Source organism: Marmota monax, unplaced genomic scaffold, assembly GCF_021218885.2.
Source record: "Marmota monax isolate L192 unplaced genomic scaffold, Marmota_monax_Labrador192_F-V1.1 WCK01_AAM20220418_F8-fsc00292, whole genome shotgun sequence".
In the NCBI taxonomy this organism is placed as follows: Eukaryota; Metazoa; Chordata; class Mammalia; order Rodentia; family Sciuridae; genus Marmota; species Marmota monax.
The window spans coordinates 459,734-486,440 of NW_026692864.1; the positions used below are offsets into that span (position 1 = coordinate 459,734).

The 26,707-nt window shown below is 49.4% G+C and overlaps 1 protein-coding gene across 7 annotated transcripts in view; it reads left to right on the top strand.

The window, feature by feature from the left end:
* Window positions 1-2,786: 2,786 nt before the first annotated feature.
* Window positions 2,787-26,707, top strand: part of Tmem94 (transmembrane protein 94) — a 34,565-nt gene continuing 10,644 nt past the window's right edge. The window contains exons 1-9 of one of the 7 annotated variants that reach the window (XM_058580991.1): window positions 2,803-2,899; window positions 12,478-12,568; window positions 12,951-13,017; window positions 13,794-13,923; window positions 23,562-23,684; window positions 24,001-24,128; window positions 24,368-24,504; window positions 25,685-25,887; window positions 26,221-26,372. In XM_058580991.1, the coding sequence (XP_058436974.1) occupies window positions 13,900-13,923; window positions 23,562-23,684; window positions 24,001-24,128; window positions 24,368-24,504; window positions 25,685-25,887; window positions 26,221-26,372 (767 nt within the window). In that variant the 5' untranslated portion in view covers window positions 2,803-2,899; window positions 12,478-12,568; window positions 12,951-13,017; window positions 13,794-13,899. Of the gene's footprint in view, window positions 2,900-12,477; window positions 12,569-12,950; window positions 13,018-13,793; window positions 13,924-13,948; window positions 14,142-17,911; window positions 18,100-23,561; window positions 23,685-24,000; window positions 24,129-24,367; window positions 24,505-25,684; window positions 25,888-26,220; window positions 26,373-26,707 lie in introns of those variants that run through there. The other 6 variants (XM_046449525.2, XM_046449527.2, XM_046449526.2 and 3 more) reach the window with 6 other exon arrangements.

The following is a 26,707-nucleotide window of genomic DNA, read 5'->3' on the forward strand; positions in this document are numbered from 1 at the left end:
CCTCCAAACTTTCTCCAACTCTTCTCTATGCCAGAATTTTCTGCTTCTTCTTGCTCTACTCTCTTAAGAGGCTTCATTTCTCAGTCGGGTGCAGTGGTGCACACCTGTAATCCCAGCAACTCAGGAGGCTGAGGCAGGAGACTCATAAGTTTGAAGTCAGCCTGGGCAATTTGGCAAGACCCTGTCTTAAAATAAAACAAAAAATTAAAAAGACTCGGGATGTAGCTCAGAGGTAGAGCACTACTGGGTTCAATCCCTAGTACCACCCTAAATTGGCTTCCTTTCTCATCTGTTTTCAACTGCCCATTCTATCCTAGGACAGTCAAATCACTCAAGGCTCAGTTGCTTTCAGTCCTGCCTCTTGTTACTATTCTGATTCTGTCCAATGGTTAGAAGCCTCAAAGGATGACAGAATCCTCCTCTGCAATCAGGAAGAGGGAAGGAGACTGCATACTCATGCATTATTAATATTATTTTCCTGTCAAAGAGATCAATAATGTGGAAAGCACAGTGATACATTATCCACAGGGGATTATGAGAAAACAGAGCAGCGATGAGCCCACCTGATCTTAAAGGTTGATAAGGAGCCAACCAGAAAGCAAGGAGATGAGAAGGGCATTTCTGGCACAAGGAACAGCAGCAGCTAAGGTCTCAAGATGGGAAATAGCATGTGAGGCTGGAGGGGAAGGGACTTAGGACACAAGAGGAAGGGAGGAGAGAGCTCTTCCTTGTAGGAATATTAGGATGTAGATGAGAAATCTCTTGTTAGTAAGCTTGGTCCTCTCATCAGGGCTGTCTTGGGAGACACAGGAGGCTTTAGAAAAGATGAAGTATCGCTGCCTGGGGTTGCTAGATACCAGTAAGACATGGCTAAGGATTCAGAGTTGCAAAAGGATGCATTTAGAGTGGGGGCATCAGCACCTCTGACTCGAGCAATTTGATTTACTGCTTCAGCCAAGCTTTATGGCTGAGGGGATGCACAGAATGGTCTGGTCAGAGGGTGAAGCACAGCTCCTTAGACTGGCAGGCACTCAGCTGAAGTTCATCAAGTGACATTCATAAAGTCCAACAGAGTAGACAGAGGAGCCTAGGTACAATGTGGAGCAGGACAGGGGAAGGATGACTGTCCAGTGTTCATTAATTTCCCAGAGGCACCATGCGACTTTTAGGGGATGAAGAAGAAAGACCTAAGACACAGTCGATTGGACAGTTCAGTTCACAAACAGTAAGGTGCTGTGGAAACTGCCAGGATAAGCTAGCTGCCTTGGGAAGCTTGAAGTCTTTCACAAATAAACAGTGCTGTGCAAAGCATGGTTTTGAAAAGGTGGCAGTGGAGATACAAAGGACGAGACAGCACTATATGGAGAGATTCAATAAACTTAAGTCAGAGAAGATGTTTGTGAGGGCAGTGTTTGAGGTGAACCTTTAGGATCGACATGAACTTGAGCACTGGCTTATTAGGAAAGGAACCTGAGTGTATGAGGAGCCATTAGGCAAAAGAGCAGTGATGGGAAGTTCTCCCACGTGTTTAGGGATGGTGATGAATCTGCCGCTGCTGGAGTAGTTTGGCCTGTGTCAAGTTAGGCCTGGAAACATGTCTGAGTCCATTGATGAAGGGCTTTGAAGATCAGGTGGAGAGATTTAGACTTGTCTACTTGCAAAAATAAACTGAAGTTGTTTTTTTTTTTTTTTCCTTTTCTTTTGGTACTGAGGATTGAACCCAGGGGCACTCTACCACTGAGCAACATTGCTAGCCCTTTTTATTTTTTGAGACAGGCTGTCACTAAATTGCACAGACTGACCTTGAACTTGTGATCTTCTTGCCTCAGCCTCCTGAGTGGCTGGCATTATAGGTGTGCACCACCATGTCCTGTTAAACTGCATATTTTTGTGTGAAGGAAAGCGACATGATTCTATGGGTGTTTTAGGCAAAAGATTAACTGTTTAAACATATGGTTAGGTAGTAAAATGGCAGCTTCTTGTCCAACTGAGGAAGAGGAATTTTAATTACATGATTAGGGAGAAGTAAGTACTTCCCAGGGCCAGCTATGGTCCTTTTCTGATTTTATAAACAGTTTTTTTTTTTTTTTTTTTTTTTTTAAAGACAAGTCTTCCAGACTTAGATCTCTGGGAAAACAAGCAAACACTGACACAGGCTTGCTTTGTTTTCCCAAGGGAAGTCTCCCAGGCGATTTCCCTAATTATCTAAAAAAATTTAAAACCCGTTTTTCCCTTTAGAATTTAGCAGAGGTTAGGGGGAAACAGCAGTGTTGCCTTAGATTCTCCAGCTTTGGTTTGGACGCAATATTAGTCCTGAGGGACTCACTCCAAGGTCTCTGTGCAAGGCGTCTCCAGACATTTGTTCTGGCAACCAGGACAGAGCTAGAACAGAGTAGGAGAAATGGGACACTCTGCAAAGGGTTTACTAAAAAAGAAAAAAAAGGAGGGGGATATCGTCTGCCCATCTCTTTAGGACAATTCCGTGGGAAAACTAATCAGGGCGAAAGCCGTGCTCCTGCCTCTGGTCAGGGCCTCTGGAGCAGAAGGAGTCCAGGCATCACGACCAAGTAAGGACTGGGGCTCCGAGCTCTCCCCTGGCAATCACCTCGCACATAATTCCGCCAGGCTCCCAGAGGGGCGGTTGAAGCTACAGCCCAGCGCGCCGTGTAACCAATAGGAAGCCAGATATCCCCGTCTGTCTCCAATCTCGTCCAATCGGCGTCCGGAACTTTAGCTAGTTGGCCAGCGCCTCCGTTGTCCGGGAAGGTAGGCAAGCCCCCTAGAGTTGCCAGTAACGGACATGGCTGCGACCCCTGGAGGAGGGGACGTGAAGTGAGGAGGGGGCTGGGAGGGGAGAGGGGACTGGACGCGGACGAGGAAGACGGGCCCTCGGGCCCAGGTAAGTACGAGAAGGCTTGCGGCCCGAAAGTGGGGAGCAAGGGGGCGTGGGGCTCGGCCTTCCGCATCCTCTGGATTCTTGGCCAAGGCGACAGGAGTCTGGGGTCTGCACCGGAGAATGGCCTCGGGGGAGCCCTTCTTAGGGGGAGCCGAAGGGCTGGCTCTCTCCTCCAGCTCTTGCCCATTTCCTTTCGCTGTGTCCTCAGACTCTTGCTGTCGGCCCTGGCTTGGCCCCTGGGGTCCCTTGTCAGAAATAAAGCTTCTCTCCAACAAAGAATCCCTGCCCCGGGATTGTCGTGTCTGGTCCCGGGCCAGAGGGCTCCCAGCGCTGATGGCACGAGTATTACAGGCTTCTGGGCGTCCCCATCCTCGGCCCAAATGAAGACCGTTGTGCCCCCTCGCGCGCTCCGCTGCTGCCCGGGGCCCCCGTCCTGTGCCCAGGCGGATGGAGGTGCGAGGGGCTTCTCGCAGCCCAGAGCTGAGACGGTGCAGTTTGGAACGTGCTCTCCGCTCCCCTTCCTTTCCACAATTGTTTTAACACGCCTTAGAAACAACTGTAGGATCACAGTACTTGCCATCCTATAAAGGGACTTCGGTGCTATGGCCTGGTCCCTCTGTCGCACACCCTAAAGCCCGGTTCCCACAGTCCTTTGCATGCTGCGGTGTGAGCCCGCGCCGCCGGCGCCGGCTGCCAGATGCTAGCAAAGCCCTGCTCTCCTTTCATTGGCGTGTAACCATGGGCAGCACTTTGGCTTGCTGGTCGATTTGGTCACGTGCTGCTCCATCCTACCCTCTCTTCGGAGTTTTTCTGCGGCTCTTGGGGAGAAAGAGGAGGGAGCGCTATACTGAGTTGTTTTCCTTGGGGTATGTGGTTTTATGCACTGGAAGGAATGATATTTTCTCACGCTCTAAGACGTTCAGCCTTAGTGACATAGTGCAGTTACTCGGTGGATGCTCTCGAAGAGATGGGAGTGGGGAAGGGAGAAGCTTAACGTTTTTTACACGTTACAGATGTAGAGACAACTGGAGAGGCAAAAGGACATAACCAAGTTCTCTTTGAGCCAGACTAGAATTCAGAAATCTAGATTTTTACGTTTTTCACTCATTAGAGCCGGTTGTTTCCTTGGCTGCATCCCCAGTCCTTTTTATTTTTTAGTTTGAGTTAGACTCACTAAATTACCTAAGTTGGCTTTGAACTTGTGTTCTTCCTGTCTTAAACTCCCCAGTAGTAGGATGACAAGGTCTGCACCACGCCCTGCTGATTTTTCTTTTTCTTTTTCCTTGAGGGGGGGTGTTACTGGGGATTGAACTCAGGGGCACTCAACCACTGAGCCACATCCCCAGCACTAGTTTGCATTTTATTTAGAGACAGGGTCTCACTGAGTTGCTTAGTGCCTGGCTTTTTGCTGAGGCTGGCTTTGAACTCCAGATCCTCCTACATCAGCTTCCGGAGCTGTGGGATTACATGTGTGTGCCACTGCGCCTGGCATGATTTATTTTATTTTTATTTATTAATATTTTTAGTTGTCAATGGACTTTATTTTATTTATTTATATGTGGTGCTGAGAATCAAATCCAGTGCCTCACACATGCTAGGCAAGCGCTCTGCCACTGAGCCACAACTCCAGCTCCCAGCATGATTTCTTATATAGATATTTATGTCTTATATTGATATTTATTGTGTTCTCTTTCAGTATTTAGGGGCATAAATTATTTTAGTGGTTCTCAGTCAAAAAAAAAAAAAAAAGGTGAGCCTTTTGTTTTTTTGGGAACCATGGCAGCATCATTAGAAATGTCATGAATGGGGCTGGGGATATAGCTTAGTTGGAAGAGTGCTTCCCTCGAATGCACAAGGCCCTGGGTTCAATTCCCAGCACCACAAAAAAGAAAAAAAAAAACAAACAAATGTCATTAATAGGCTGGGCGCTAAGCAACTCAGTAAGACCCTGTCTCTAAATAAAATACAAAATGGGGCTGGGGATGTGGAGCAGTGGTTGAGTGCCCCTGGGTTCAATCCCTGCTCCCCCCAACCCCCCCCAAAAAAGACATGTCATTAATGGGAATGTGTTGGATACAAGAACAACATAGAGGCAGAAAAGCATTGAGAACACTGAGGGAAGAAATAACCACTCTAGTGTCTCTGCGTGGTGCTCTTGGTAAAAGAAAAACTGATCTTAGTATCCTAAAAGAGGTAGTTTACAGTTTTATTAGAAATGTAGATAGTCGCTAACCCTGCAGCAGGAGATAGCTTTTCAGATGTAATCTGCAGTTACACTGAGGTCTAATTTCAGCTACTCTGTTAGCTCTTCCTTGCTCACTGGTTCTCTCCACAGGAGTTACAAAAGGGGAACCTGGCAAATCTTGCAGAGTAGTGCACTGACCAGGGAACTGAAGTACAAACCATCCCCTGGATAACCAGCCCCCATAAAATGGAGGATTAACTGTCCTTGATTACCCATACCACACCCCTCTTTTATGTGTGTTGACCTAGCTTCAGAAAATTAGACTAGGAGAGGCAGAGCTGGGCAGAGAAATGGAAGAAAACAGCACTTCACATTTCTATTTTGAGAAGTTGCTAGGGAGTTCCAGCTCCTAGTGTGGAGAATCAGCCCTTTGGAAATCTTAACTCCTGTAGAACTAATGAGCAACCAAGGGCACAATTCTTTGGTTCCTCTCTGCTTTTTCCCTAAATTGGGCTTAGGAAACAATTTCTATAGGGAAAGGGAGGAAAAGCAATGTAAATACTGCCCACACCCAAGACTTTATTTAACCCAACCTGGTGAGTCAAGTATGTGTCCTTACCGTAGCAGTGTATGCTGGAAAGGCAGCCTAGTCCATTCCTGGTGTTCAAGTGAGAAGGCTCCGGGTCAGGTTTGGCAGCCACTGGTAAATGTGGGTCAGTGTTTTTATCTTGTTATTGTGTGTTATTTTCTCCATGGTGTCTTTCCTTGCTGAAAACTTACTCTTGACTCCTTTAATAATATTGTTTAAACTCCAATTTCCGAGCAGACCAGGGTTTGTTTACAGCAGCACAGGTGAAAGGTTAGGCCATGACTGAAACAGGAATTTTTTTTCTGAAAAGACCCGCCAGTGAGAGTGTGTGGTTTGGTGATCAGGGGTTTGTATAATAAGCAGCTTTGCCTAGGGCTGCTGAGACAGTAGTAAACATTATGGTCACATGGTATGGCTAGTAGGATAAGGGCCAGATTTCCACCCAAGCCCTTGCTTGCTTAAGGCTGGGGTGAGGGGTGCCCAAGGGAAGGAGAGGCCTGAAAGGCTGAGAGTTGCATTTGGGAAACTAGAAATTTTGGCGTAATTATATGATCCTAGTTTTCATAATTTTAGGATTCTTTTGAAATAATCATTCTTGATACCAGCTTTCCATCCTGGGGAAGTGAACAGAAAACTACAAGGAAACACTGAAAAGAGACAGACTTAAGGTAGAGTCCAAGAGTGAAAGCCTTCCTCAAGCAGACAGGGAACCCCAGAGGCCACATTGCCAGATAACAGAAGGCAGAGCCTCTGGCAAAGTCAGAATCAGAAGTTGCTGATTTTTTTTTTTTTTTTTGTGGTGGTGGTGGTAAAATATACAAGGCCATGAAGTTGAACAGTTCTGTAGCATTAAGTACATTTGCACTGTTATGTGACCATCACCACCATCCATTTCCAGAACTTTCTCATTTTCCCTAACTGAAACTATGTCCCTTTTAAACACCACGTCCCTGTTCACTCCTGCTGTATCCCCTGACAACCACAATTCTGCTTTCTGTCTCAGTGTCTTTGAATATTGTAGAAACCCAGAGTGGGTGGGGCAATCACCCAGTTTTTGTGCCTTTGTGCCTGGCTTATTTCACTTACTATGAAGTCTTCGAGGTTCATCCATGTTGTAGCAGGCATCAGAATGGACTTCCTCTTTAGGACCAAATTATATTCCATTGTAGGGATGTAATGTATTTTGTTTATCCATTCTTCTGTCGGTGGATACTTGGGTTGCTTCTGACTTTCTGCTGTCGTGAATGATGAACATGGATGAATAAATATCTGTTTCAATCCCAATTTTTACTTCTTTTGAGTATATACCAGGAAGTGAGAAATTACTGATCTTTTAAAGATATATTTGAGCTGGGTGTGTGGTACTTGCCTATAATCCCAACTACTTAGGAGGCTGAAGCAGGAGGATTGTAAATTCAAAACCAGCCTGAGCAATTTAATGAGACCCTGTCTCTAAATAAAATATCAAAAGGGCGGGGGGATGTAGCTCAATGGTAAAGTGTCCTGGGTTAAATCCCTGGTACCTGTCCCCGAAAAAGGATACATTTTATACATTCACATGATTTGAAAATCAAAAGGCAAAAAAAAATTAAAGATATGAAAATATAAACAGTAAAAATTTTCCTCCAATTTTATCCCTAATCATTCAGTTCCCATTTACCCAGTTTTATGCTTTTGTTGAATCCAGGAAATCTAACCTAAGGTCATAAAGATTTTATCCTCTCTCTTCTAGAAGTTTTATAGTTTACATTTAGGCCTGTGATTCATTTTGAGTTAATTTTTGTACATGGTAAAAGTCATATTTCCAAGTTATTTTTTATTTTTTGCATCTGAATATTAAGTTGTTCAAGCACCATTTGTTGAAAAGACTTTCCTTTCTCCACTGATTTGTCTTGGCACTTTTCTCAGAAATCAATTGTCTATATATGTCTGGATCTATTTCTGGACTCTCAAATGCCAATCCCAAACCACACTGCCTTGATTACCATGGTTTTATAGCCTTGAAGCAGGTGGTGAAAGTCTCTTTGTTCTCATAAGGAAATCGAATTTGAATGTCTCCTATTATGAGTGGACTTGATCTTCTTTTTATATATAGAAGACACTGGATTTCTTGCTTCCATGGTCTCAAGATTAGAAGAGACCATAAAAAGTCATCTCTCTCCTAATGTCAATCTGTTGTATTAATTATCTCCATAATTTCTCAGCCTCTGCTTGCTTCCCTTTAGTGATAGGGAACTTCATACCTCATGGGGCAGTCCATTCCATTTTTTAATACAGTTCTAATTATGTAAAAAGCCATATTGCTCATGTTGAGCAATTTGCCTCTTACAGTCTCCTCCCTGTCGTCCTCCTCCGTGTTTCAAGGCCTCCCAGAGCAAGCCTGGCTCTTCTTCCCATTTGCAGCCATCATACCTGTCTAGCCCTCCCCACTGTGTACTTTTGATGTCCTGGCTAAGCCTCTTTAGTTTTATTCCACCATTTCTCATGTCACAGTTTGGGTTTAATTTTTTTTTTTTTTTTTTTTAAATTTATGTTTTTGGTACTGGGAATTGAACTCAGGGATATTCTACCATTGAGCTACATCCCTAGCCCTTATTTATCTATTTATTTTGATACTGGGATTGAACCCAGGGGTGCTTAACCACATCCCCAGCCCTTTTTATTTTGAGACAGGGTCTCACTAAGTTGATTAGGGCCTCACTAAGTCGTTGAGGTTGGCCGCCAACCTGCAATCCTCCTGTGTCAGCTTCCAGAGTTGCATGTCAGAGTTTCTGCAACCTGGTGCTGGCTGTCTGGAAGCCTTCCAGTTTTGTAAGTGTTCTTTAAATGTGTGAGGCCCAACTGAACAAAATATTCCAGGTATGCTCTACATACAGAAACCAGACTTACCCCACTCTTTTTAGGGACATGGTAAGTCTGTTACTGCAGCCTGAGTGTGAATGAACTCTGGGTGACCATGCTCACTTATATCAAAATCGTGTTAACATCAGTGGTAGTTTTATACAGTAGGTTTTGAACTTGGGCTTAGGGCTTAATATTTTTTTCCCAGTAAAATTGAGCCTATTGGATTTGGCTCATCACTTCAGACCATTCAGATCTCCTTGGATCTTGACTTTTATCCCCTTTCCAGGTTTATGCTATCCAAGAATTTGATTAGCATACCATCTGTTTTCTCACCCAAGTCATTGATAAAAATATTGACTAGAATGCCACCAAGGATAGAACTGGGAGCCTTGCTATTAAAAACCTCCCTCCAGCTTAGCATTGATGTATCAGTTAGTTCCCTTGGGGCACGACTAATCAGTTGAGTACAAATCCACCAAGTTGTGTTCTGGTGGGTTGGGTGAGGCTAGAGTGCAAACTCAGCTACTGCAGATTGTGTTAGAAGGGATCAGAAGGACAGCTTACTCCCACCTCACCCTCTGCCAGAGCCCTGGATCCCACCTCCCACCTGTCTTTTCTTTTTAGTTGTAGATGGAAACAGTGCCTTTATCTTATTTATTTATTTTTGTGTGGTGCTGAGGATCAAACCCAGTGCTTCACATGTGCTAGGCATGGCTTTTCCACTAAGCCACAACCCCCTCCCCCTGTCTTTTTTGTTTTCACTTTGGTTCTGAGCTTGGCAGCAGGCAGTATTCATGCTCTGTTTTCATGGCTCCCCTTGCCACCTTTGCCTAGCTACTCTCCTTAGCAAACCAGAATTATCCAAATTTTATTCTAACACTCTGCCCGTTGTTTCTTTCCCTTCTCCCTCTGATCCTTTCTAGCCTCTTTAAACACTGGGGCCTACTCAGAGACCTTGAGGGCCTCTTTGGCCTGGCTTTCTTGCTCTCTCCATGTTGGCCTCTGATTCCTGTCCTGGGTGGTCTGACATTTCTTCCCTCATTCTCCTCAGGCCTTCTGCTCTCATCACACAGATCCACTCACCATCTTTCCAATAGGCTCTGTATCTTTCTTCCTTAGTACCTCTGTCGGGACTTGTAGTTCTTGCTTAGAGTTCACCCTCCTAAGCTCAGCTCCACCTGGCTTTGCCTGGGAGGACTTCCCTGGCTCCCTGGCCCACCTCTGAGTGTACCCTGGTTGTTTGTAATTCCCGATTAGTATTTCTATGCCAACTTGAGTTTTAGGTCCCTTTTTATAACAGCCCCAAATAGGCCATGTTTGAAATCTCTCTGGGAAAAGACTGTCTTATATTTTGAAAACAGAACCATTCCTTACACCACTTTTTTTAAAAAAATATTTTTTTAGATGTTGATGGACCTTTATTTTATTCATTTATTTATATACAGTGCTGAGAATCAAACCCAGTGCCTCATACATGCTAGGCAGGTGCTCTACCACTGAGCCACAACCGACCCCCCTTCTTTTCTTTTCTTTTTAATGAATTAAAAAAAAATTTGTACTTGTAGATGGACAGAATGACTTTATTTTATTTATTTTTATGTGGTGCTAAGGATTGAACCCAGTCCCTCACACATTTCAGGCAAGCACTCTGCCACTTAGCTACACAGCCCTAGCCCTCTTTACACTTCTTTATGCATACACAGTTGCCTCGTGTTAGTTTTCTGTTGCTCTAACGAGGTCCCAAGACAATCAGTTTAAAAGGAAGAAAGGTCTCTTTTGGCTCACAGTTTCAGTCCACAGTCTCTTGGCCACTTAGCTCTGGTGGCACAGTACATCATGGCACAAACATGTGGTGGAGGAGGCTGCTCACTTCATGGCAAGCTGGGAAGCAAAGAGAGGCAGAAGCCAGGGTCACAACATCCCCTTCAAGGGTGTGCCCCAGTGACCAACTTCTTCCCACTAGGTCCCCCCTCCTACAGGTTCTGCCACCTTTTAATAGTGAGTGCCACAGGCTGGTGACCAAGCCTTTAACACGTTGGACCATTGAGGGTCACTGCAAGTCCAAACTGTAGCCCCTAGCACACTGTTACCCACAGTAGGTGCCTGATCATGTTTACTTCCTTTGTTGTCTCCTTTCCCTCTTAGGTCCCCCAAATCTTGTGTGTGCTAGGCATTTTAGAAGTGGGTTGAGCTTTTTAGTTCCATCCCAGGTTCTTCCTTACCTTTTAAAAATCATCTCTGTGCAGCAAAATTTACATATAGTAAACGTAAAGGCACCTATTTAAGCGTATTGTTCAAAAATTTTTGACAAATAAACAGAGATATAAATGCCATCCACAACCCAGAGACTGAACAAAAGGTCCTTGCTCACTCTACAGTCACTCCCTGCCCCCAGTGGCCTCTGATCTGTCTGTAGGTCAGTTTTGTCTGTTCTGAAGTTCATGTATGTGGGACCGTATGCTAGGGACTCTTGGGTCTGACTCCTTTCACTCAGCAATTTTTAAAAAATAGTTTTTAGTTGTTAATGAACCTTTATTTTATTTATTTATATGTGTGCTAAGAATTGAACCCAGTGCCCCACACATGCTAGGCAAGTGCTCTGCCACTGAGCCCCAGCCCCAGCCCCTCAGTAAATCTTTTTGAGATTTATTTATACAATTTTGTATATTAGATTATACTTTGTTTTGTTGCATTGCAAGGTAGAGTTCCACTGTATGGATAGGCCACAGTTTATTCATCCATTTCCCTGTGAATGGACATTTGGCCTGTTTGCAATTTGGGGCTGTTTCATATAAAACTGCTAACAACATTTGCATATAATTCAAGGACTAATGTTTTCATTGCTGGGTCACATAGTAATTGTGTGTAGCACTTAACTTTAAGAAACTGCCAAACTGTTTTCCAAAATGGTTGTACTGTCTGGCACGGTGACTCACGCCTATAATTCTAATAACTCTGGAGGGTGAGGCAGGAGGGTCTCAAGTTTGAAGCCAGCCTCAGCAAATTAGTGAGACCCTATCTCAAAAGGTAAGAAGGGCTGGGGATGTGGTACAGTGGCAAAACATCCCCGAGTTCAATTGCCAGTACCAATTTTTTTGTACCTATTATCTACCAGTATTATAGTAGATCCCCTGCATATACTATTGTACAGTTTTCAGGCCATCTTAGTGAAATACATATTGTTATTTTCATTCTGAGAATAAGGACACAGAAGCTCAAGATCATCTGTCATTCAATACATGTCAGAGCTGGGATTTGAACTCAGGGATATTTGGCTTTCGAGCTTGTGCTGTTTTTCACAGTGGCCGCTAATGGATCTGGCCGTTTAAGGGAACTGCTCCTGGTTTCACGTCCAGACACGAAGAACAGTCTCTCCCAGAACCTCATGTATGGAATGCTGGGAAAACAGACTGTTAGGAAAAGGTCATGTTCCTGGCTGCCCCCTGTACTGCCGTGGTCCCAGCTGGCTGCAGAGTTATTTCACTCTTGCAATGTTGGTGGAAGAAGTTAACAGGCACAGTCCCCATCTAGCTCCTGGTGTCTTTCCCTGTGGGGCCACTACCTCATCCAGCCCTGCTGGGATGGAGTGTCATGGGGACCTCAGCCATCACCATAAACAGGGCCTGGGCAGCCTGAATCAGAGTGTGGCCTTGGGGAGGAGTGGTTTGGCCTCTCAGGATCTCATTTCAGTTGGCTGCCAGGGACCAAATGTCACTGCCTCGCAGAGCAGCTTCTAGCGTCACTCTCTGTCTCTGACCCCGTAGGCTGGCTCAGCTTTGAAAGTCCTGGCTGAAAGGAAAGGGTAGGGGGAAACTTGGCAGAGCGGCCAATGACATCAGCACTGATTCCATCAGCACTGATGCTGCCTGAGGAATCGGGTGGGATTTTGGAGTGGAGTTGGTGGCTGCAGAAATGGGGCCTCCTGGCTGGCCCTCTGGACACGGCTTCCTTGTTTCCCCACAGCTCTTTTATGGGTCAGTTCTTCTGTGCTTCTGATTGGCTCCTCTTACCGAAGCTTGCTGCAGGCCCCAGACTTAACTGCCCTCGTCAGCAGGTTAGTGCTTTTGCCAAGAGGAGTCACCTGGCACCAAACTAGATCTCTCAGTGTCACTCTTCACCCAAACATGCCCTGATTTGAGGCCTTGAAAGTCATGGTATGTGCTGGGCTTGGTGGCATTCCTGTGATCCCAGCAACTTAGGAGGCTGAGGCAGGAGAACTGCAGGTTCAAGGCCAGCTTCAACAACTTAGCAAGACATGTCTCAAGATAAAAAATGAAACAGGCTGGAGATGTGGCTCAGTGGAAGGGTGAGGGTCAAGCTTTGTGTGGGGCAGATACTGGGTGAGTGGAGAAGTTGGGCTAATCTTTTTTCTATTTTTTTTTTAAGAGAGAGAGAAAGAGAATTTTTTTTTTTTAATTTTTTTTTTTTTTTTTTAGTTCTCGGCGGACACATCTTTGTTTGTATGTGGTGCTGAGGATGGAACCCGGGCCGCACGCATGCCAGGCAAGCGCGCTACCGCTTGAGCCACATCCCCAGCCCATCTTTTTTCTTTTCTTTTCTCTTTTCTTCTTCTTCTTCTTTTTTTTTTTTTTTTGGTGTGGTGCTGGGCATTAAACTCAAGGCCTCCTGAATCAGGCTAAGCACTTGCTCTTCACTGAGCCACACTCTTAACCCCCAGGCCATTCTTCATTTTCCAGATAACTAGTCAACTTTTGCCAGACTGGTTGTCAGATTGGCCTGCCTGTCCTTGCGGACCTCTGCTGGGGTGCCTGTCAGACACTGCCATCACCTGCATGAGAGGCTCAGGGGCCTGTGGGCATGTGTGTGCTGGCAAGTGTGGCACACACTTCCCAGCAAGTAGAAAGAGTGCCTGCTCCTGGTGGCCGCTGCTGTTCCCTCCTTGTTCGAGTTGTTTCTAGATTCCAGATGACCCCAATGCTCACCTTAACCCTAATTTTGAAAAATGCTTATAAGCCAAAGCTTTTCCTGTCTGCTGGGAGTCTGTGATTAACAGAGAATGCACAGAACCAAACATAGTGTGCCTCTGAAAAAGAGGATTGGAGTTCCCTCTGGAGTCCTTCTCTCCTGGCTTCAGAGAGTGGAAATTGCCCCAAACTAACTACTCAGAGCAGTCCTATAGTAGGATGAGGCTGATGGGGCCCTGGCAGCCTGTGGGACCAGTCCTTTCCTCTGTACCACCCTGTGGCTTTGATGAGACTGTCGTGTTACACAGTAGTCACCTAGTCCTGCAACCTGATTTCTTTCTTCTTTTTCCCCAGATGCTGTGACTGGGGCAGACGCGCTGGGGTTTGTCCATGCTGGGGAGGAGTCTTCCTTCCGGGTGTGACTGCCTTCATCTGGGCATGCCTGCAGTACCCTGGGCCCATGGACCTGAAGGAGAAGCATTTGGTGGGCCCTGCTCTGTTGCCATGTGGCTGTTGTTGGGGTGCCTCTGTTGGCCTCCCCACCTGGGTTTGCTGGGAGGTTCTCATCTGGGGGCTTTACACTGAAAGTAAGAGAAGGAGTGTGGCTCTGAGGCTTGAGAGACGTGACCATGACCCCTCTGAGATGCTTGGCTGTGAAGGATGAAGAATGAAGGGCAGACCAGTTAACACAACTGTGCAGAGGTGGGGCTTCTGATTTGGGTTGGCCCCCGGCCAGTTTTCCACTTCTTGCCCAGAGGTGTATAATTAGTTTGTTTGCTCTTTGCTAGGGCTATGCCCCAACCTGCTGAGCCATGTTGAGGACTGTTGGGCACCCTGTCTGTGGTTAGGGACCAGCTCCCCATCAGACTCCAAACAAAGCTGCTTAATCAGCTGGGGTGGGGTGGATGAGAGGGGGGAAAAGGGAGCAGCCAGGCAGTCCAGGCTGTCTGTAAGATCAGCCCAGCCTCCAGATCTGGAGGTAGATTTGTCAATCAGAATATTCCTCTCCCAGGGCTGGGGATGTAGCTCAATGGTAGAGTACTTGCCTAGCATGTCTGTAGCCCTGGGTACAACTCTTAGTATCTCAAGGTGAAAAATAAACACACAGGGCTGGGGATGTGGCTCAAGCGGTGACGCACTGGCCTGGCATGTGCGGGGCACTGGGTTTGATCCTCAGCACCACATACAAATAAAATGAAGATGTTGTGTCCACTGAAAACTAAAAAATAAATATTGAGAGTTTCTCCCTCTCTCTCTCTTAAAAAACAAACAAACAAACAAACAGAATATTCTTTTCCCATGACAAAGACTGCCCTAGAGGAAGTCCAAGTCTCCTGCCTGGCTCCTGCACACCCTCCTAATGTAGACATCCTCTCTGTCTCTGCTCACTGCCCTCCAACTACATGGTGCTGATAACTGGTACCTACTAAGATCTTTAGTGTGTATGAGGTACCCACATTCTGCCTGCCCATTGGTCCAGTGTCATTCCTTGCCTTGACTGTACCTCTAGTTATGCTGAATGCTTCATAGTTTGGACACATACACCATATGGGGGCTGTTCCTTCTGAAGTGACCTTGTCCCTTTTCCTAGCAAAATCCTTCTACTCTTTCTTTCTTTTTTTTATATATTTATTTTTTAGTTGGACACAATATCATCTTTATATTACTTATTTTGATGTGGTGCTGAGGATAGAACCCAGGGATTCGCATGTGCTAGGTGAGCGCTCTACCGCTGAGCCACAACTTCAGCCCCTCCTACCCTTTCTTCAAGACCCAGTGGAAATCTCGTCTTCTCCACATAAGTCCTCTTTCCCTGCTTTCCGTATTCATGGTACCTTTCCCATTGTGCTCGTTATACTCTATGGGTGTAGTCTCTTTCTTCTGCCATATCTCACTTTCCCTGGGTCCCAGCACAGAGCCTGGCATGTAGCAAGTCAAGGGCTTAGTAAATATTTGTTAACTTAAGAGCTTGGGGTGGTCTGGAGAGGGAGCTGTGGGTTCACTTCTTGGGCTTCTGGCAGCACCTGGCTGACTGCTTCCTCTTCAGCTCCAGGCTTCCTTTGCCTTTGGACCAATGGTGCAATAGGCTTGTGGACTTGAACAAGGAGCCAAAGGTTCAGCTTGTTTGCAGCCACCTCTGGCTGCCCTGCAGGTGTCTGTACCAGCAGTGATCAGCGCTGAGGGATGGCTACACTGGCCTGCTTCCTATCCTGGGTGCAGTATTGCTGTGGGTGCTGTGCACTGCTCAGTTCCAGGGAGTGCCCCTGGAGACTGATGTCATGTGATATGGCAACCCTCCTGGTGGGGCGGTTGTCCTCTGATTCCTGCTTATTGTTGAAACACCAGTGCCTAGTGTATGGGGGAAACAAATTGAGGGGCTAGCTTTGCCCTCAAGCCTGAGGGAGAAGCCTTGAGAGCCCCAGATGGGGAACTGCAGGCGCTATTTTTCCTGGAGGATTTCCGTGTCATCTTTCTCTATAGATGAGCCAAGAATAGAAACCCTCAAGACCAGCAGCAGCAGCCTTGCCTATGGGATGCTGATATTGGATTGGTAAAGCCCTAGGTAAAGCTGGGGAGGTGGCCTCTGGCTTGCAGAGACTATTGTTTAATTGAGTAATCAATAGCACAAGTGATTCAGTCAGGACCTAGCAGGGTTTCTACCTACACAAGTACCTTTCAAGTTGTATGCTGGAGTTTAAAGATGATCCGTAGCCCAAGACAGTCACAAAGCATCTTGGATAGGTAGTACTGGGAGGAGCTGGCATGGTCAGTTGATGGTCAGGTGGTCTGTGGGTGCCTGGCTCAGCCCAGGATCGGTTTGGCAGTTGCTGGATGATTTTTGGCACCTTGCCCCCCTTTTAGACCTACCAGTTCTCAGTCTCTCCATTAAGCCCATGGTGAACGTGCTGCAGCAGTGACGACCTGGGCTTCTGCTTCTGTGATGCAGGCCTCCCCTTTTCCATTGCTGAGGTGGGCAGTGTGGCAGGGAGGAGAGGGAGAGGCTGCATTGGGGCTGCACAGCACCTGGTGTAGCCCCGTGTGTTGTCCCCTCCAGGGCTTGCCAGAGAAGGGAGAGCATCTGTTTCCCTGTGGTTCCCACCTGAGCAGTCTCCAGGAGCAAGGGACAGGGGAACAGGAGTCTTTCTTTCTCCTTGGCTACAGCTGATAGTCCTCACAGGGGCTGGCACTGAAGCTGACCCCACCCGCCTCCCTTTCCTGCTCCACATGGAAACTTCCTGCCCTTAACTTCTGAACTGCCCAGCCCCTCCTTTCTGTCCCCATTCAGTTCTCTGTTTGGCAACCCCCCCCTTCTCCCCCCACAGGGAGCCATGCTAGTTCGGGAAGGGGGAGGGGAAAAGTCAGCTTGTGCAGCTCTTCCCCTCCCTGAAGCTCAAGATGGTGTCGTCTAGGAGACAGGGCCCTGGAGCAACGCACTCAGCCTCTAGCTTGCTCTCCAGCTAGGGGACCTGTTAAGCTGTCTCCTCTCCCTGGGGTATTGTAGCCCCATTCTAAGGACGGCAGAGAAGTGTCCCATCCTCTCCTAGTGCCTCAGCTGCTCCTTCACCCAGGGAGCCTCTGCCCAGAGCTTCCTTTATATCAACATTGTTCCCAGAGCCCTGTTTCTGGAGCTCCCACTCTCTCAGGCCCTGCTCGATACTCTGAGAAGTGCTGAAGTGGAGCCCCTGGTAACTGGCAACCTCTTCTGTCCGGGAGATGAGGGCCTGGGGTACCCACACAGCCCTGGTCCTAGCAGCTCTTGGCTGGTGTGTCAGTGCCGCTCTTCTCCCCATCAATTAGCTAGCTGGTAGGAAGGTGTTGGAATTCCTCCTTTCAGCTAGCTCTGCCTCCTGCTGCTGGAGTCTTCTACTAGCTCCTTGGCCCTCTGCTCAGCCCTCCTAAGTAGCTGCTCTCTCAATGGCCAGTCCTCACACTTCGTGCAGGAGGTGCTAGCGTTGTGTAGGAAGTGCACAGATTCTCTTCCCTCTTCGCTGCAACTCTGTGGAAGAGCTGCTGTTATCTTGGCTCCTTGCTGGAAGCCTCTGACTGATTTGGGGAGCTCTCACAGCGGAGCTCCTAACCTTGTCCGGTGACCTGGGGGCAGAGAACAGGTAATCTGGGAAGAAAGCTTGTATTTATACCCCAGGGTTCTCCTGGATACCAGCTGTTGCCCTTGGCAGCTTCTCCTGTCTGCCTGTCCAGCCCTCTGTCTGTCTGCTCTTTGGCTGCACATCTTTACTCTGCATACCCTGTAAGAGCCTCCTCTGAAGAACAGGCCAAGCTCCCAGACAGCTGGCAGAGCATCGGACAAACTTTCTTCTCTGGGCCCTCCTTTCCCCTCCCTCCTTCCTCTCTTTTTCCCTCCCTCCCAGGGCTGCTGTTGCAGCCTGCTGCCTCCTCCTCCTCCTCCTCCTCCCTCCCTGAATCTGCAAGGTGACTGGAAATAGGCTGAATTAATCAGCAGATTGAAGCTCTGCTCTGCTCTGCTCTGCTGCGCCCGATTCTCTGCAGCACCGGCTCCTCGCTCACGCCTGCACCAGCCCTTTGCCCTTTTCTTGCTCTCTGTTCTGCCTCTCCCTTTCTTGGAGGGCAGCTAACGCTCTGCCCCATGCTCTTTAAGCAGGCAGAGCTGTGGATGCCCCATCAGGGCAAGCATAGCACAGTGAGTATTGCCAGCTTGGCTCCCCGTTTCTCTCACTGATAATCTGTTCCCTGCTTAGTGAGGGAGTCTGGGTTAGTGATTGCCAAAGGAGTCCTAAAGATACAGAGCGGGAGGAAGCTAGAACGAGCATGGGGTAACCAGCACCTTGGGAAGAGATTGGGCATGAGACCCAGAATGCCAGCATGTCAGGTACCTGAGTCGGCCAGAGGAGGACTGGGGCCTGAGCTCCCAGGGGCATTCTGCCAAGGGATGCTAGGAGCAGGTCTCAGTGCACAGGGTGATAGAAGTGTGGGGGCTGTATGCCAACCCTTATTGGGGCCCAGTGAAGGGGACTTTTTGGCTGGACTACATGGCTTACTGAGTCAGGAGCCATTGGGTCAGGGATGATTTCTTCCTGGGTCTTGGTGGCTGCAGGAGGTGGGGTAGAAGAGGGGTGAAAGTGTTATTAAGGTCTGGTGAGCCTGGAAGAGTGAGACGAGGAGGAAGCACCTCTGTTCTGTCTGATTTTCCCAGCTGCAGGTGAGTCTAGCTGTGTCTGGCTGAACTCAGAATCAAGAGTACTGGCCAGATCTGCCTCAGTGATCTGGACATTGTGTGGAGTCCAGCTTTGGGCCCCCTCCCTGCCTACACTAAGAAGGCTGTGACAGGGGACCCAGAGGAGGGACCACAGCCAGTTGTAACTGGTGGTTATCTTTGTCAAGGCCTCAGGTCAAGGTAGAAATTTATAACCTGCCCATCTGAGCCTAGGAATCTTGATTCTGTTGCTCCTGAAACAGATGGAGTAGGAAGAAAAACAGTTGCTGAGCCAAGAGGACCTTGGAGGGCCTCTGCAAGGACAGGGCTGGGGGCTGGGAGCTTCTGACTGTGCCACCTAAGACACTTGGCTGAGGTGGGTGCAGGAGAAAACAGGGGTATCATTTCTTGGAAGGCTTGTTAGATTGTCTGATGCTCAGCTTTGTACCTTGATAGTCAGTTTTGCTCAGTGGCCAATTCCTGTGGCTATGATTTGGTGGGCAGATTCACACCGCCCCCTCCCACCTCCCTGGCCAAGATTCCCCCAAATCCCCACACTTTGCCAACAGCCCTCTTGGATAGCAGAACAGAGAGAACAAGTCCAGCTTGTTGGAAGGAAGTCCCAACCCTGAGTTATTCTTTCTGATGCTGCATTCGAGTCTGAGAACTTACAACAGTGGGATGGGGCTGGTTCTACCTGAAAAGCTTCAGTTTCCTCTTATCCTGGTCCCTCTGGGATAGAGGCCTTGCTCTTGGCCCCAGGAACATCTCCTGAGGTGCCTGCAGTGGGGCAGGGTGGGAGTTTTCAGCATCTGGGAAACAGGGTTACTTTTGGAACCTTTGGGTATTTACAGCCAGGTCAGATTTTTCGTTACCCTTCTTGGCCCCAGTAGGCAGGAAAAGTAGATCTTAGACTGTTCTTAGGTTCTTATTTCTCATATAAGAGGAACTTTCTGCAGTCTCCCCAGGGTGCCTGAGCACATGGAATACCCGACCTAACTCCATGCTGGAAGGGCTGACAGAGCCCGCTTCCCACCAGCCCAGTCTGAATCTCCTTCAGGAAGTGTGACCATCTTCCACAAGCTCCTCAGCTCTGGCTCTTCTGTTGTGTGGGGAAAAGCCGAGAGCCATGATGAGGGAAAGCAGTGACTTGACACCTAGCTTGGGCCCTCTTGCCACAGAGGGGCGAGCTGCACAGGCTTCGCAATTGGATCAGCTCCGTTAAGACGGTAGAAGGCGGGCTGGCCCAGGAGGCTGAGTCCTCACCACAGGGCCAGCCTGTGCGGGCAAGCGCTTCCTTTGGGTGGCATGTAATTACAGAATGGCTTATTTGCCTTCTGTTGTGCTGTCTTTAATCCCAGTCTGGAGTCGGTGCCCCTGGCCAGACACAACATGCGGGGGCAGATGCACACAGACAGCTCTGCAGGCAGCCTGGTCCGGGAGCATCTGCCACCCTCCAGTCCACTCCTCCTTACCTGGGGAGCAGCAGGGAACCTGGGGTGGGAAGAGGGCAAGAGAACAGCTGGAGGCTGGGCAGGTGAGGAGGTCCTGGGAATGGGCCTACCTGGAAGGAGGAACAGATGTCACGACAGCCACTTGCAGCCCAGGGGAGTCAGTGTCCTGAGTGTCTGGGTCTGGAGGCCTGGCTAGTGGAGAGACACCTCCCTGGCTCTCTGGCTGCTGCTGAGCCTTTTCTCTGCCTTGCTGGAAACTATTCCTTCCTGGGCCTGGGGTCCTTGTTCCAGGGTGAGGGTGTCCCAGGTGGTCCTGCAGCCCTGTGTGGTTTGCCCACCCCTCCCTCTTTTCTCCTCGCAGCCCCCTCTCCTGCATGTGCAGCCCTTGCTTCTCCTGAACAGCCCTCCTTTCCTCCTGCATATTTTCTCACTTCATCATTTCTGGAGGTGTGGCCCAGGCACACCCACCCTGTCCATCCTGGGGACTTTGTCATCTCACTGTGGAGAGGAAGCCCTGACACAAGAGGAAGCCTCAGTCCTAGGAAGAAGGGACAGTGTGAGGGGAGGTGTTAGGGGTCCGGGATTCTCACCTGGTTCCAGGTCCTCTTCTTCCCTTTCCTGGTGGATCAGGCATCAATGCTCTGGCCCAGCCCAGTACATGTGAGAAGGCCCTTTGGCTCCTCTTCCCTTGTGTCTTCCTGCCTTAGAGACCCCCCGAGGGCCTCTTTCCTTCCATATCAGGGACTCCAGGAGGCCTCAGAGCGGACATTGGCCTCACCTGGCATTGATTTGTCCTGGCCCTGGCCTCTCAGAAGGCTCAGGATCCTGTGGAAGAACGGTGGGTGCTTTGGAACAGTGTTTACCCCTGCCCAGAGGCCATTTCCTCCTGAGCTGAAATAACCAGTTTATCTCCTCTGGTAAAAGCAGTGCTTATCTCCATGATCCAGCAAAGCCACTGTGAAGAGCAGGATTAGGTGAAATTTAGGCAAAGGAGCTAGAAGCTTCAGTGCTGGGCCCACTCAGCCAAGGCAGCTGGGAGTTGACAGTGGGAACTCCACTCAGGTGCCTCCTGTGAGCCAGGGGCATGGTACTGGGACGCTGCCCCTTAGGCCAGCCACCCCTCAGTGCAGAGGAGGAGTGTACCCTGTGAGCGCTCAGGCCACCTGGCCAAAGAAGGGTGCCTACAGAGCTGGGAAGGGAAGAAGAAGTGCAGAAGGTGGACCAGCAAGCCAGATGACCTTGGAGGACTGACTTGTGGGTCACGGGAAGGCTGGGGGAGACAGCCAGGGCAGCCCAGCCCCAAGTCCCTGTCCTGGTGCCTCTGGTCTAGGGATTCACTGCTCTTCTCCTGATGGAGACACACATCGAGGCTCTTTGTTCACACTGTTCCTTCAGGTGCTGCCTTTCTTGGGGCCAGTCTTTGTCCTAGATCCCTATAGCTAGACACCTGAGATTCAGCCCGACACTGGCTTCATTGGCAGAAGTTTCTGTTCAGTAGGTCCAGGGTGGGGCATGATTTTTTAAAGCCCCAGGTGCTGCTGCTACAGATTTCAGGTTGACATCCCCTGACTGAGGTGTCATTGGAATCAGTGATACTTTTTGGGCACTCGTTCATTCACTCATTCAGTCAGCAGATAGTCACTGAGTGTGTGTGCCAGGCACCATCATTCCTAGTTTGGTAGAGGGCGTGTTCAGAGGGAGGAATTCTGTACCTATTTTCAAGGAATTTGCAGTCTACTGGGAGAGCCAGACAGGTCAATCTGTAATCACAGGCTGAGACCAGGCTGCCATGGTGCCTTTGGAGTACAATTGAAGTGCAGTTCCCCTTTGGGAAAATGTCCCAGAGGAGATGACATTTGGCCAGAAAGTCCATAAAGGAGTTCTGGAGGATGGAGGCCTGCGGAAGGAATAACCGGGTGGGATCGGGGATGGAGCTGGGAGGTCACAGTCCCCAAAGGCCTCATAGAGTAGGCCCCAGGGGTCTGGATTGGATTTTAAAAGTAGAGGGGGTTCAGTCAACGGGGCACATGCTTGCCCTGTCTGAGATATTGCAGTGAGTTTGGAAACGGTAGAGACATGGGCTGGGAAGGGTTGGGCTGGGCAGAGGGAGGGGAAGGCCAGGGTCTGCGATACTTCAGAGGCCACTGGGTAGGCAGTAGTGTGGGTGGATAGGAGAGGGCTGGGGTACAAGTTCAAGGTTTTGGATATTATGACTCCATGCCCTGTGAAACAGCTCTGAGTCAGCTCAGTAGATGGATCTACACTGAGAGTAGAGGTCAGACTGGGAGTTAAATGCAGGGGTTGTAGGCAGTCTGGTGGCAATAAGCCCACGACTGTGGCCCGGGATGCCTGGGAATGTACAAGAGTTGGCAAGCTGCCCAGGATGGTCTGTGGTGTGCACATAGGGAAAAGAATGGCTAGAGGGGCTGGGGCCGTGGCTCAGCGGTAGAGCGCTCGCCTAGCACGTGCAAGGCCCTGGGTTCGATCCTCAGCACCATATAAAAATAAATAAATAAAATAAAAAAGATATTGTGTCCAACTAACTACAACTAAAAAATAAATATTAAAAAAAAAAAATGAATGGCTAGAGTCCAAGGAGGGAGAAATGGGGACAGCCAGGTCTCAACAAGGAGGGGCCTTGGAACATGTCTAGTCCTCATGTCCTCTGGGACCAGCTTGGTCCATGCTACATTCCAGTCAGCCATGGTGACAGGAGCATGGTAGAATCTCTGCACTGTTGTTCCCCAGGGATGGCTACTTATTTCCTGAGATTATGTCCTGCCTAATATTGAGTGTTGCAAGACCCTCTCTTACAAAATAATGCTACTAGAGGTGGTAGGTTTTTCTTCATGTTATTCCTAAGAACCATGAAAAACTGGCATCTCTAGTTCTCCCCCATTAAAAAAGTATATATTTTTTCTGGCTGTGAAATCTAAAAGACTGGCACCCTGAGGTAAACTTGGAGATGGGCACCAAGAATATTCTGAGTGAGGCAGGAAGACCACACATGGCCGTGGGTTGAGGGTCCAGGGAAAAGTGAATTAGAAAACATTGACTAGCCCCACAGAGTGGTGCACACCTGTAATCCCAGCAACTCTGGAGGCTGAGACAGGAGGACCACAAGTTTGAGGCCAGGCTCAGCAACTTAGTGAGACCATGTCTCAAAAATACAAATAATGGTAGAGCCCTTGGGTTAGATGCTCATTACCAAACCAAGCAAAACAAGACAGAAAACATGAAGTAGAGGGAGGTTTTTGGTTTGTTTTTGTTTTTGTTTTGTTAGCCAGGCTTTAAAGAGTAGAGTCCTGTGCTCCTGAACATTTTAAAATTTGGTGGTAGTTTGGCTATGGTTATACCCTGAGGCGCAAGAGCTGGTAGGAAGTGAGGGTCAGAAGGAGGAGGGGTAGGGCGGGGACAGGTCCAGCCTGTGGTGGACACTTCCATCTGGGCAGGGACCTGGGGCCTTGGAGGTGCTGAGTGCCTCCTTTTTCCCAGCAGGGCGAGCCCCCCGTGGCCCTGGGCCTCTCCACCTGGAAGGCCCTCAGTGTCCTGAAGGAGCAGCTGGAGGCTGTGTTGGAAGGACACCTCAAAGAGCAGAAGAAATATCTAACCTGGAAGGTGAAGCTTCTTCACGGGTGGCCAGAGCCTGGGCAAGATGGCAGAAAAGTGTGGGGGGTGACTGTCTCAGGGTCACCATGCACCCTGACTGCCTGGCGGGAGGAGACCACCCAACTAAGGCCTCATGAAAAATCAGAAGTGGGGGTGGGGTCCCTCTCAGCCATGTCCTGACACCACTTGCTGTAGGAGCTGGCTGTGAGGTCAAGTGAATTAGACGGAGGTGGCCTTGGGGACCCCAGGGGCTCAGGGCAGGGAGAGGCACCCAGATTGCTGCTGGATGGCTGGCCACTCAAGCCCAGCTGCCATGGCTCCCTAGGAGGCCTGGAGAAACAGCTTCCTGCACCACAGTAACCGCTGCTCCTGTTTCCACTGGCCGGGTGCCTCACTTATGCTGCTGGCTGTGCTGCTGCTGCTGGGCTGCTATGGGGGCCAGCCGGCTGGGAGGTAAGTAGGGCCCTAGAGCCTCTGCATCTGTCCCTCTCCATCCCCCTAGGGTGTCCCAGGGCTCTGAGGGGGCAGTCAGCCCTAAGTCTGGGGAGGATAGAGGCTTCACTGGAGTCAAGAACCACGAGACCCTCTTTTCAGAAGGGACTGGGTAGAAAGGGGCATCCTAGGCTCTGGGGGTGTCTGGGGGGCCCTTACTTCCTGGAAATACACTGTACCCTCTGCATCCTCTACACCAGCCATGGGGTGGAGCTGGTGAATGCCTCTGCGCTATTCCTGCTGCTGCTTCTCAACCTGGTTCTCATTGGGCGGCAAGATCGGCTGAAGCGCAGGGAGGTGGAGCGCAGGCTTCGGGGAATCATCGACCAAATTCAAGGTGAGACCAAGAGTCAGCCATGTCATTGGGAAAGATACCCTGGAATGTGTCCGAGCCCTGAGAACTCTCCTAGGGTGGACGGTAGTCAGCATTCCAGGAGCTGCCATCTCTGGAGTTAGAGGATGCCCAACCCTCTCTTTTGCAGGGTGGTGAGGGCCCTGGAACAGCTGTGGGCACCCAGGCAGTGCCCTTGGCAGGCAGGAAGAGGTGTTGCCCTGGGCTTCTGGGCTTGTTAACATTGGGAGTCTGACAGAAAAGACCCTAATGCTTAGAGGAGGGCAGTGAGATGTTAGTCTTACCTGGTAGAACTGGGCCATGGGAGGTGGGAAGGTGGACCAGGGAGGTTGAGATGCCCACAGGAGTCAGGGTTGGTGCAGGGAGGCAGCATCCTAAAGTAAGCAGCCCAGTTCCTAAAGGAGAGGGGCATTGTTTGTCCTTCTGCCTACCTGGAGTTTAAGCTCTAACTATAGATTGAGGGTTACATTAGGCTCTTTGGAGAGTCCGTGCTTTATGCTCTCCAGGGGCTCGTGGTGTCAGAGAAGCAGCCTCTGCTATTGGGAGGCCTTTTTCTGACAGTTCGATCATGTGTTGTACTCTCAGGGTACGACAATGACTGAAAAGTAGACCCTTCCCTCCAGGAGCATATTCTCTTGCTTAGAAACCACTCCCTCTTGCTCCGCCAAGCCATCACAGATGCTGCATGTGGCTTCTGTGCCTCTGCTGCAGGCTCTGCCCTTCCTGTCTAGCTTCTTCCCTTCCTTCTCTTCCTGCTGTTAAAACCACTTACCCCTCCCAGATGCCTGTGTGCTGACCCATTATGTGCCTCTGTCCTGCTTTTCTCTGACTGGTGGGCATCTCCCTCACTCATTTCCAACAGACAGAATTCATTCCTTCTTCCTCTTCTTGGAATCCATCTCCCATCATCCTGGCAGATAGTTTTTTCTCCCTTTTGTGCTCTGGAGGGGCTGGAATCTTTGTTAACACACTCAGCATGTATTTGCCTGCTTTGTAGTCCTTCACCCATGTGTTTCCTCCCACCACCACAGAAAGAGACCTCATACCCCTCCAGGCCCTCAGCAAAGTCTGTAATGGAATGTCGAGAGGGTACAAAGAGTTCCAGGTGTGCAGGGGGGCTGGCTGAAGGGTAAGAAAGTTGTTTTCCTCCTCCTATTCTCCTCAGATGCCCTCAGGGATAGCAAGGAAATCAAGTGGCCAAATGCCCTGTATCCAGACCTCCACATGCCCTTTGCCCCATCCTGGTCTCTGCACTGGGCCTACAGAGATGGACACCTCGTCAACCTGCCTGTTAGCCTGTTGGTGGAAGGTGACATCATAGCCCTGAGGCCTGGCCAGGAATCCTTCGCCTCTCTAAGGGGTATCAAGGTAGCTGTAGGCTGGTCTCCTTCATGGGAATTGCCCCAGGCACATCTATAGGCAATTGGGGTCCCAGGGCTCAACCCTTAAGATTGACAGCCACCTCATAGGCTTCACAAGGGCTCTCAGGCAGAGCTGAACCTCCTCTTCCTCCTCCTGATGTTCTTTTTCTCCCCAGTCCTTAAGCATCAGGGACCTAGCCCCTCAGGCTACACCCCAGCAGGCTCTTTGCTAGTGGACAGCCCCTGGCCTTGGGAGCCATGGCCATTTAGCTGGCATTGTCCAGGAGGAGTGGCATCTGTGAGAGCCCTTTCATTACCCACCTCCCTATGCTGCTGGCAGGATGATGAGCACATTGTCCTGGAGCCAGGAGACCTGTTCCCTCCCTTCTCTCCCCCGCCCTCGCCCCGGGGAGAAGTGAAAAAAGGGCCACAGAACCCCCAGCAACACCGGCTCTTCCGCGTCCTGGAGACCCCTGTGATTGACAACATCAGGTAAGCATGCCCTTGTCTCTTCTGCCTATGCTTCCTCTCCCCAGCGCCTCCTGTGACAGGAATGAGCCTCGTGCATCCCAAGGCCTTCCCGAGAGCTGGTGTCTCCTCAGGCTCCTCCCCTTGATCTCTTGTGAGAATTCTTAGACTCAGTTGGGGCCATTCCCAGTCTCTTCTACGGGGACAGCTCTGGAAGCAGCCACAGGCTCCTCTCCCAAGGGGCCATTAGCCAGGGCCAGGGCAGAGTCGGGAACCGCAGGACTCGCTAGTGCTCAGGGAAGAAGCTCACTGGTGCTCTGGCTGAGAGGCCCAGAATCCTCTGGTGTCTGGCGTCTCCC